The sequence below is a fragment of the Stegodyphus dumicola genome, chromosome 4 (assembly GCF_044657685.1).
Source record: "Stegodyphus dumicola isolate Sdum_Otavi_A_Nest chromosome 4, ASM4465768v1".
In the NCBI taxonomy this organism is placed as follows: domain Eukaryota; kingdom Metazoa; phylum Arthropoda; class Arachnida; order Araneae; family Eresidae; genus Stegodyphus; species Stegodyphus dumicola.
In genome coordinates this window covers 248,645,660-248,657,782 of record NC_140771.1, presented here as the reverse complement: position 1 = coordinate 248,657,782, position 12,123 = coordinate 248,645,660, and the positions used below count along the sequence as shown (strand labels likewise).

At 34.5% G+C, this 12,123-nt stretch overlaps 1 protein-coding gene across 2 annotated transcripts in view; it reads right to left on the bottom strand.

Annotated features, from left to right (window-relative positions):
- Positions 1 to 12,123, bottom strand: part of LOC118200594 (transmembrane protein 47) — a 94,365-nt gene that overhangs the window by 39,998 nt on the left and 42,244 nt on the right. Inside the window, exon 1 of one of the 2 annotated variants that reach the window (XM_035372553.2) lies at positions 9,755 to 11,709. The exons of the other annotated variant lie outside the window; for it this stretch is intronic. Coding sequence (XP_035228444.1) covers positions 9,755 to 9,925 — 171 coding nt within the window. The 5' untranslated portion in view covers positions 9,926 to 11,709. Of the gene's footprint in view, positions 1 to 9,754; positions 11,710 to 12,123 lie in introns of those variants that run through there. 2 annotated transcript variants of the gene reach the window in all.

Here is a 12,123-nt window from a genome sequence, read left to right as displayed (position 1 = left end):
GTGGTTTATGCGCTGTCGGCGAAGTAGATTTAATTCAATCCAATAAGTTTAAATGCAGTGCACAAAAAAAAAAATGCGTATAATTTAATATTCCGTACAAGGAAGTCATGTGGTGTACACATCAGATTTTTTAAAGTATATACATCTTGGAGTCTTCAGACAGGCAATGCATACAGTACCAATCAATCTGTAATCCTTCTGAAATCTGGAGACATCTCTATACATTTGTTTTATAAAAATGTACTTTATTTGAAACCATTAATACCAACTGGCAACTTTCAGTTTTAATTAAGTAGTATAAAATGCTTTATTTTACACTTTTTTAAGATATATATACACACAATCCCAATCAAAGTAGAATTATCTTTCTACTACATCTCGTACTAGCATCTTAGATAAGCTGCAGTCTTTAAATATGGTGATGGAAGCAAGCAAATGAAGTACAGCGATCAGAAGAATATTTATTTGAAGAAAAACGAAGCATGTGGAGCTAAGCTTGCTGATGAAAAGATCGATAACGACACCGAGAGCCTTCCTCTCCGAAGTTAAAATCCACGTTAGTTTTTCCGCAGGTGGCTCACACATGGAGGGCGTGTTTGTATGAACGCGTTCCTCTTCTCGCCTACCCTCTCCCTTGATTTCGATCGGTCAGCAATCGACGGAAAAGGTAAGCGGTAGGGAGGCTGAACGAAAGTATTCATTTGGAACCGATTTTGAATGGGGCTTCCCTCTCCCACGCTTTCCTCCCACATCGCTCCCATCAAAGCCAGGAACACAATCGTTATATATTCTGAAGTAGTAAGAAGCGATTTTGAAAGGAAATGATATAGGGAGGTATATATAGGGGCGCGTATAGGAGGAGGCGATGTATAGGGAGGTGAGATAATGATATTTTAAATCAAATTTCGCTTCACGACCCGAATTCAAATTCTAAAACCGATAGCATTTGAAAACGCCCACAGCTAAAATCAGCTTCGTAGCAAATTTCTTGGTACTTTTTTCTCATCGTCATAATAATTTTTCAATATTCTTATTTATTTCAGATACTGATGATGCAACAAAATCTATACTATTAAAAAAATCTGTCTGTTTGTGTCATTACCTCCTCCGCAACGGCGGGGAGTTGAGTTTCGAGAAAGGTTCCACCCACCCCGGGATTCCAAAAATTCGTGGAAAGCCATTTTGACTATTTTCATCTTTGTACGATTTTAATTAGGGAAGATATTAATTTAAAACTCTGAAAAATCTAATTTTCATCCTCATTTTCCCGAATGGCAATAGTCTAGTACGCTGGAGATGAAAATCTGCTTTATTTCAAGAAGTGTTGCCACTGCTTGATTTCAAATTGTATTGTTTGTTAATAAAAAATCTTCAAGTTTTACAAAATATGGAGAAAAAAAAAAAAAAAAAAAAAAAGCATTGCTAAACATTAAATATATTATTACCGATTCAAAAAATTTGCGGGAAGCTATTTCGACCATTCAAATCTTCGTACGACTTTAATCAGACGAGATATTAATTAAAAACTCTAAAAACACTACTTTTCACGCTCATTTTTACGAGTGCCAACAGTCGCGCGCGTTGCTGATAAAAATGCTTTACTTCGAAAGGTGTTGCCACTGCTCGATTTGAAATCGTAGATTTTGTTAATCAAAAATTAAGTTTTACAAAATATGAAATTAAAATAACGCTGCCAAACATTACGCATATTATTATTACATAAGGTCACATTCTGGCGCTGAAGAAAGGACGCGATTGCGGTGTGACGTCACTGTATGTCGAAAATTGTTCGTTAATGTCAGCATTTTAAATAAATGGCTGCTGTTGGCAACTTTTTTGTTTCAAGTTAGTATAATTGACGATATATTATTGCCATGTTAATTCTTTTATCGATATTAAGAAAATGTTGTTATATTATGCTAAATTTTAACCTGAAGGGTCAAAAGTTTGTATTTCCTGATTCCGCAATAAAAAAATTATTTATGAATTGGTTGTTGCTTGTAAAGAATGAACTAATTTATTTCAAATTGAAATGTTTTTATACATTTGCTTTTCAGGGACACATAGAACTTACAAATTTTGTTCTGGCTGCAGCCAGCTAGTGAAAAATATAATATGCGTCGCAATTTAAGAACAAACACTGAGGAAGATATTATTCTTTTCCTAGTATTATTAAAAGTTACGGTTCAATGCAAAGAACAGTAGTTTTATAACATCAGCGTTTAAATACATCTTAAAAATCTAAAAAAAAAAGGCCAAGAAAGTCGTTCTATTAATATAAAATTCAAAATCCGAGTCTTCGTGATATTACTATTGTTGTCGACATCAAATAAAACTGTTCTTAATATGTCTACGGAAAGTACAGGCTATTCTCCCTTATTAGTATTATAAATTCTAAATAAATGAAAAGTTGTGAGTTTCTTACTCAAACACGCAAACCTGAGTATAAACAGCTTGTTGGACACCAACGCATCTCAGCATAGCAAGACTAGATGACAGGATATTATTACAGAACGAGGAAAAGACCATTTGGTTAAACGTAATTCAGTAACTGTAATAAAGCCAAAAGAATATCAGAGACGATTATTCATAAACTGACAATCGTATGATCAGAAAGTGTTATAGGTCATATTTATTGTTTCCGGCTGCAAATTTTTGTGGATGAAAGTAGCAGCTTTTACGCACGAAAGAAACATAATACATTCACCAACAATGTTCAGCTACTCGGAGCTTCCCTCAACTTTTCTGGAAATTCTGCTCGCGTAGGTAGACTATCGTCTCCAAAACGAGCTTGAATCAAATATCAAGTAAAAACCAACTATGGCGTTATCACATATAAAGATACGTGACGCTAGAATAAACTTCTGAGAAAAACAAGCTTCTGTTTCTCCTATCACTGGACAGTTCCTAGTCAAAACAGTTTCGGTAGAACCGATGTCCCGGCTATACACGCGGGGCGTTTTGAGATTGACGTAAAATACATCGTTTGCAAGTTTTCCTCATAAAACAGGTTTTCGTGTAAGTCAACCAATGAGATACCCCAAAAGCGAAGATTTCCAGAAATGTTTCTTTCAACGCGTAGTCACGGATAGCTTTCAATAACGGTTAAATAATAACGGTTTTACTCTTATTGGCAAAAAGAGAATTTTGCTGACTTTCTAACTATGATAAGCGTTTCGAAATGCTCACGAAAATTATGAGTCTATTTTATAAATTGGAAACACTACGGCGATCAAAAAGTAACGGAATGAATCTTTTAAAATATGCATGCGCATACGATATCTGGCAGTAATCCATATATCCCTTTAATAGTTTTCAAATAAATTCGCTTTTAATGAGAAAGGAATTTTTGATTTCTTAAAATATTGAATGTAATTAAGTAAAGAAAATGCATTAAATTTTGTTTTCACAATAAAATTTAATACTTTGAATGATATATAAAATATTGAATGTAATTAAGTAAAGAAAATGCATTAAATTTTGTTTTCACAATAAAATTTTTATTTTGTTTTCACAATAAAATTTACTTTGAATGATATATAAAATATTGAATGTAATTAAGTAAAAAAAAATGCATTAAATTTTGTTTTCATAATAAAATTTTCATTAAATTTTGTTTTCACAATAATATTTAATACTTTGAATGATATAACACTCACAAAAACAGCAGTTTCAGTGTCTGAGTAATATAACATGTCCACGGAGGGCATGTTGAAGATAACCACTTCAAATAATGAACAACACGTCGATCAAGTTGTAGAAACATTAGTTAATTGGAAGCAGGAGGGATGAAAAATGAACAACTCCCTCGCCGGGAATCGAACCACCGATCTTTGGCATATGCGCCCACCATGCAGACCACTACACTACGAAAGCGTGCTAAGAAGGCGGGAGAAATACCTTGTGTACTGTCCCTTTTAAAGGGTGACTGGTATTTTTAGGAGACCCAATCGCCAAATCCTGGGTGTGGAGAATCATCATTCACCACCCTTTTAGTTCGGGGGCCACTGCAGAGACATCAGGTTCCCCCCCTCCCAATGGCGATTTCACCTTGGCCAATACTGAGGCCAGAAGTAGTGGTCACTTTATTATGGAAGCATCCAATAGGTCTCTGGTATCGCAGTCGGATCCCCTAACCACTGTCCCTGTTTGGGCGCCACTGTAGAGACATTAGGTTAATTGGAAGCAGGAGAGATGAAAAATGAGCAACGCCCTCGCTGGGAATCGAACCACGGACCTCTGGCATACGCGCCGAGCGTGCAGACCACTACACTACGAAGGCGGCAGAAATAAAGTCACAGATCTCCTTCTTGGAAATCGTCGTTTGATACAAGTCCGCGACTCTTAGCAGACAGCCAATCAACTACTTTATTCGTAATTAATAATAGTAATAATTAAAAAAAGAAAATGTGAAAGGTTTCATATATTAAGTTACGTCCAAAGGGGAGTTTTTTATAACATTTTGTGCGTTATTTTTTTTTTTTTTTTTAAGAAATATCACGTTCTTTGCATTTAAACCTTAAAATTCAGTTCAAGAACAATATCGCAAAATAATTTTAAATTGAGCCTATCTTTAGAATTTCCGATACACAGTCTCACGCGCTGGAGATGAAAATGCTTATGCTGTACGACGTTGCCGTTGCTCGCCTTGAAATCCTCGAGTTTGTTAATCAAAAATTCGTTAAAGTGTTATATGAAATCGATAATAAAACAAATTTCCAATTTGGCCTTCCAGATGCCCATACTCGCAGTAGGATTCCATCCTTCAAAACTGGATGGCTCTAGGTACCGTTGTTTTATCACAATGCGAGAAACATACATGCATTTATGCAGATTCTTCATTATTTAATTTCTTCAAATATAATACAGGGCGATAGTATTTGGTGGCAACAGTTTGAAAAGTGAAACGGACATTCAGAGTGATTTGACACAAAACGAAAACAACAGTCCCTCAGGGACAAAGGCCCTTTGGACTAGGAACATTATTGAATACGTTCCTAGTACATTTTGGGCTCTGTCAATTCATTTGGGCTTGGGAAGCATTGCTTCTCCAACTGTTCAAAAAATGTTAATTCCCCCCCCCTCCCCAGAAGCAGCAACGTGCTCAAGCAGATGCTTTCTCAATGTATTTTTTAAAACGCATTACTGATGAAATACGGATTTACTTGTGATATAAAAGCAGTTCAACAATCAAGTAAGTGCCACTTAAAAAGGCGAAGCAACACCGAAAAGACAAGTTCAGGTTAAGCCAAAAATCAAGGTACTAGAGTTTGTTTTCTTCGACTCACGTGGTGTTGCGCATCATGAAATGTTATCCAAGCAACCAACTGATGATACTGAACATTACACAAGCATAGTTACGTAGCATCCACATGAAGAAATTTGTAGAAAATGGCCTAAATTGCGCCGAGGTAACTCACGGATTCTGCTTCACAAATAATACACCTGCTCACACCGATATTGTTGTTCGTGAATTTTTAACCCAAATTGAAAACAACTAACGTCATCACAAGCTCTACATTAATCTCCCATATAGCACCATGCGTTTTATTATTATTATTATTATTTCTATGATTAAAACTGTCGTTTCATGGTCAGCGTTTTGAGTCTATTGATGGAATTAAAAAATTGAAAGAGTTTCACAGAAATGACTTTTAAAATATATTTTGAAGATTGGTAAAAACATCGGCATAAATGCACAGCAGCCGGAAGAGATTATATTGAACAGAATTGGTAACTTCTGGTTAATATAAACTGAAACCGTGCGTTTTATGAAATCTTTTTCCAGTACTGTTTAATTGCGGTAGCAATTTAATTTACTCAATTTGATACAATATTTAAAAAATCTCAGTGTACAGCACATAACTTCCTTGTACGGAATATTAAATTATACGCATTTTTTCCCGCATTTCATTTGTAAGAATTATGTTAATTTTATTAACATTTAAATTTTGAGTTAAAGTTACTTTCCTGTCGGTTCTTAACTTCAACTTACTACTTCCGGCCAGAACGTAGTTTTAGAACCACGTCTGAATACATAATGAGGTAGAACGGTATTTAACCCCGAATGAGAGTTACCAGGTATCCTGTTTGCACGCGTCCGCCTTTTTAGGCTATTCTCTCGTAAGCTATTATTACGCTCAGCCGTACTTTAGGCCCTTGATAGCTTCGCAGTCTATTAACGTTAAGGGGCCAACTCTGGTAGAATCTTGATAGCTTCGCAGTCTATTAACGTTAAGAGGCCAACTCTGGTAGAATCTTGATAGCTTCGGCTATATATCTTTAGATTAGTTTTAGTTTAATTCTTGGTCTCTTAAGTTCAAAGCCCGAGTGTCGGCTTTATTGTACACTCCAAGACGGAGTTTGTTAAACTTTAGTTGAAATAATAAAGGACTAGTTTACCCTTCTATCTTGTTGTTTCATGTCATACGAACTCAAGCGATTATTCGCTTATCAGTTCTTAAGATTCTTCACGTTCAACAATAACTGAGCATTACAAATGTGAGGAATCTCACATTTGGCGCCCGAACTAAAAGGGTGGTGGATGATGATTTCTCCCGACCCAGGATTTGGCGATTGGGTCCCCTAAAAACCTTAGTCGCCCTTTAAAAGGGGGAGTATAGTATATAAGGTATTTCTCCTACCTTTTTGCCGTGCTTTCGTGGTATTTCAGAGGTCCGTGGTTCGATTCCCGGCGATGGCGATTGCTAATTTTTTATCTTGCCTGCTTCCAAATTAACCTAACGTCTCTATACATTTAAACTTATTTCCTCGAATTTCATTAGAGATATACTTCTCATTCAATTAATTCAGTTCTCAATTCGCGACAAAGCAAAAATGCATAAAACCTCAAAATAGTTTTATTAAAAATTGAAAAATGCAGAAAAAAAAAGTAAACACCAAACACAGTGAAAACAATTAAAAAAAAAAAACATTTCTATGATTAAAATTAAGAGTTTCTACGAAAAAACAACTGGCCAACTCGCCCAGCAGACAAGAAGGCAAATTTTCGGTGCACAAAAGTGAGTTTATTTTAGATTCCACTCGAGAAAATGACACTGAAGGTGCAAAAATTGATTTAATTCACTCTTCTGCTAAGTTTCAAATGTAAACAAATATGGCTGCTGGTAAAAAAAAAATTAGGCTTAGCCGCACTTAAACAACTTTTAAAACGTTAATAATTCTATAACTATTGCATGCAGATTAACTAAAGGTATAAAAACCTTAACCGGAAGATAAGAACAGCATAATTCAATCATTTTTAAACCCAAAAAAATGCACAATTTACTAATATATAAGAATAAGAAAAAAGAGCTCACCGAGCCGAATAACAGAGTTGGTATATATATATATATACCTTTGGTGCGGCAGATTGCAACCAAAAAAGGAGGTAGACAACTACATGTTATAGCAGTCCTATACACAATATTTCAACGTTCTGGGGCTACTCGTTTTTGAGATATGCGAGATACATACATACGTACGTACAGACGTCACGAAAAATTCTCTTCTGAATCCATTTTAAATCCTTTCTGCAACTCGTTTTTGGAAAAAAAGAGTCCTTTATTCTGTCCTTACGTACAGATGTCTGGCAAAAACATCGTTAAATTGCATTCGATAGTGGTCAAAATGGATATTTTCGTTGAAATATGGTACCCGAAAATTTTCGCGATTACAATACTTCCTTTACTTCGTGCAAAGAATAAAAAAGTAAAATAAAAATTTTAATTATTAAGAACCGTCTTTATTGCTTTCATATCGTTCAGTTAGTTAATCAACAACAGAATGATTAAAACTGAAAGCTACATTAAAGATCTTATGTTTTTACGAATGGTAACATCATGAGAACCGTCTGTGGGAAAACGCATGGAAGAATAAGGTCTTTATCGTTTTCGCACAGTAGCAAGACATTGCTTTTAAATCGCTCGGTTTGATAATTAAACAACAGATCGATCAAATCTGAAAATAAATTAAACATCTAATGCTTTGCCGAGTAAAAACATTCTGAGAATCCATTATGAGCAAGACCACATGGAAAGTTAATTAGAAATTCCAGATTCTGGGCAGTGGCCAACATGTGCCAAAGCCAAAAATTATTTCTCTTCTCTTCATCCGTCCATTTTGACACGGCAGGATTTTATACGTTGAGTGAAAACAATACAATATAGAGTGTGCTCACACACTTTTGTAACGACTTTGCGAGGATTTATATGTAAACAAACCTTAGAATTTTATTTTTGAATATGTTCAATCTGATAGCAATTTTGCTGAACTATCATATTACATTTTTCCAAGATAAAAAAGTCATTCAGATTTTCTTGAAACATCAAGGTTGATTAATTTAGAAGTCAAACAACAAAAATCGGTGTTAACGCTGATTACGCTAATTTTTGTTGTTTGACTTCTAAATTAATACTTAATTCGACGTGTTATTGTATCTAAATCAAGGTTGATTTTATTGACTCTTCCTTCACAATTTTCCAGACCTCATCCAATGTTTCGGGATGTCGCTTATAAAGAGCTTGTTTTAAAAGTCCAAATGCAGAGAATCCATAGGAGACACATCAAGGGACTTTGGGTGGGATGCATTTAAAGGGAATAGCTTCCATTCCCGTTCCATTTATCATTTCTTCAAGAAATAGAGCAATACATTTAAAGGTATGGCTTGGAGCTTTATCCGGATGGAACTTAACATAGTTAAGATGTTTGGATAAAGAGATGGTATTTCTTCTTTAAAAATAGGGTGTCAAAACAATTTCTGTTGGTATTTCGAATTAATTTTGACATTTTTTTCTACTTTCCTTATTTTAATTTTTCAATTATAAGAGAATCAAGTAAAACCTTTAGAAAAACTTTTCTTGTTTTCTCAGAACCAGCATATTAAGCCTTTTTCTCCTCTTTTTTTGGTAGTAAATCGACCTTTTGCTATTGCAACCAGGTAAGTACTATAGTCAAGCCTTATCAATTGTAACTATATATTTCCATTTTTCATCAGCCAAATGACTTTCATACAGCAATAATCTGCATATAGTCTTACGCTGAGAAACATGTTTCGGTGATGAACATTATAATATTTTTTTCCTTCTTTTTAACAGCTTTAAATTAGATTTTATAATTTTGTTCACACTTCCTACAGAGATATTTAAAGATTTTGCAATACCTCTTTGAGGACTAGATTTTCCTTTCAAACATAAGATGTGACTCTAGATTTAATAAGAGCTGTACATATCTTTGTTGGCATGCATTTTTTGCCTTTTGCCCAGTCAGATGTAAACTTTGACGTTTCTTTCCTTTCATATTAATTATGTCACTTATTTTACGTGTAGAAGTATTAAAACCATGGTTTTCACACCTTTTTTTAATAATTGAAAAAGAGTACTTCTCTTCGGACAGCGCAAAAACATAGCCTTCTATTCAGTGTTTATTTTTCGGCGACATTTTAAAGAGAGAATATTTTAACGCTGCAGACGATAATTGAACCTTATTCCAATCGGATGCCAGTCACATTTGTATTTTAAAATTACTATTTAAATTCATGGAGAAAATCAAAATCGTTACAAAAATGTGTAAACACCTTCTGTACATCTCCTTTAAGATATTTAACTAATCAAAATAAAATTTTATTTAAAGTAAAATTTAGCGGGGGAAAAAAGGCAACGATAGAATTTCTGTTTTCTGCATAGTTTAAACTTAAAATACAAAATTTAAAAAACAAAAATAGCATAAATCACATGTAACTGCAAAAACTGAATACCTGAATAAAATCTCCACTCCGGATCAAACCTGTAAGACAACAGCAGTCTTCATATTCGTACTCATCTTCGTCGTCGTATCCTGGATACTCGCACAGATCAGGAGCAGTACGTAATTTCGCATTATCCTGCCTACGACCACTCGAACCGTTGCTCCGAGAACGGCCACTCATGACAAACAAAACATTCAATGCTTCAAAACATTTGCATTTTACATTAAATATGCCGTCTAAATGCTAGAAGCTAACTGTTACGTTGTTGATCTTTATGTACTACAAATATTACTCTTATCGTCTGTTTGTTTACCAAACACAAACCGAAAAAAACTGATGCAAAAACCCGAAGAAACACATATGTTTAAAAATATACAACGTTTAGTGGATGGGAGAAAGGGAAAGAGACTAAATAAAATCACACTGAAATGTAAAATATATACAATAAAAAAAAAGGGAAAGGATGCGATTTGTAGAAAGGAAAAAACTAAGATAATTTTGCTTTTCTTTTTGAAGTCGATGGATTTCAAGAATTCTTTGGACAAGCAAGAGTTTTAACTTCTAGTTCAAAGCAGCAGCAAGCGACGACGATGGATTTTCTAAAACTATTCGTCTAGTGTAAAAGTATTCAGCAGATGTTTTATTCAGAAAGAAATCAGAAAGGTTTCAAAATTCTGCAATTATTTCAAATGAACTTCGGAATACGGTAATTACGAAACAGTGAATGAAAATAAATAGCTAGGTTAACGAAATAAATGCTGGCTCACATTCCTATTTTTTACGGAAGATAAATGCAAAAAATTTTAATGAAGTTTTTGTAAATTACCTAAGGTAAGAAAAGAATCGCAAAATTTGTATGGATTTTGACTTGACTAAAATTCTTTATACAAAAGTGACCAATCAAGTGAAACATACTTGAAATAAAAGCCTATTACACAATATCGGAATGGCAACTGATAGGAAGTTGCTACCAGAAAAACGCTGATGGAAAAGACTATGATAAACTGAGGTAATTCGTTCCACGCAGAATAAACTAAAAGACAGAATAGGGAGGGATCCACTTCGGTACGCCACCTGCGAGCTTAGGAGGACAACTCTATTAGAGATGCCTCGGCCACACCCATTCCATTTAAAAGAGGAAATTGAGGAAGCACGAAAGAACGCGGATCATCATCATCTATCCATTCAATGAAAGATTCACGAATTGCCTAACATAATATTATTTGAAAAACGCGGAAACATTCTAAGACATGTTAAACCGTTTCATCAAAAATTTTACAATAGTAGTAATACACTTAAGCTCTGGATAAGATTAATTTTGAACACGCATTCAAATTCTTTGACTGACTTTTAAACAGATATTATGAAATTCGATTAGCCTAGTAATCTTGACAGCAATTTTAAATGAACACATACAACATTCTCTATACAGTACATTCTCTATACAGTTCTATTCAGTGTTTATTTTTCGGCGACATTTTAAAGAGAGATTATTTTAACGCTGCAGACGATAATTGAACCTTATTCCAATTGGATGCCAGTCACGTTTGTATTTTAAAATTAATATTTAAATTGACGAACATTGAGACGATCAAAAACATCACTACTTTTTGAAAGCATACACAACAGAAGGCACTTTATAGCGGCGAATAAGAAAGTACTGTAGGCAAAAAGCATGAGCAAAAATTTACAGTTACAAAAATAAATTAAACAGAGCTTTTACGAAGAATAACTGAAGAATTGTGAGAGGGTAATTCAACAGCCGATCAGAAGGTATCTAAGACTCGGAATGAATGATCTCTTTTTATAACTCTCAAATTAAACACACAATAAGTTCATGATGAGCAACGGGAGAAATTCAACTTAATCCAGAGACGTATCACGAAAGAAAATTTTGGCAGGTAAGGAAAAATGGTAGAAAGCACGACTGAGCGTCAAAAGCGGATGACAGGGGATGCTTGCTTTTCCCTCGTGCTGGTGATGATAAAAGCGCTTTTTACAGCGGAGGTGGGAGGGAACGAGCAGCGCAAAGGTGTTACTGGCACGCAGCCCAAGCGACGCATTCACGTCATTTATTAAGTCCCATCATCTTCGTTCGTCAGTTTGATCCACCCTCGCTTGCACTAGACTAGGATAGATGAAAAGACGAGAAAGGTGGGAAAAAATCATTACCTTACAACATAACACTAACATATACTATTTTGTTAGGTAAAAAAAAAAAAAAAAAAAGATTTTTTAAAATTTGTATTCTCAAGGATTTAATTTTTTACCTTAAATATACATACTGCCTAAAATAGTGGGACAAAATCAAAAAAACTTTTTATCTTTCTTGGAAACGGCCTAATCAATTAAGTTCGTAGATTTAAGAAGACACTTGG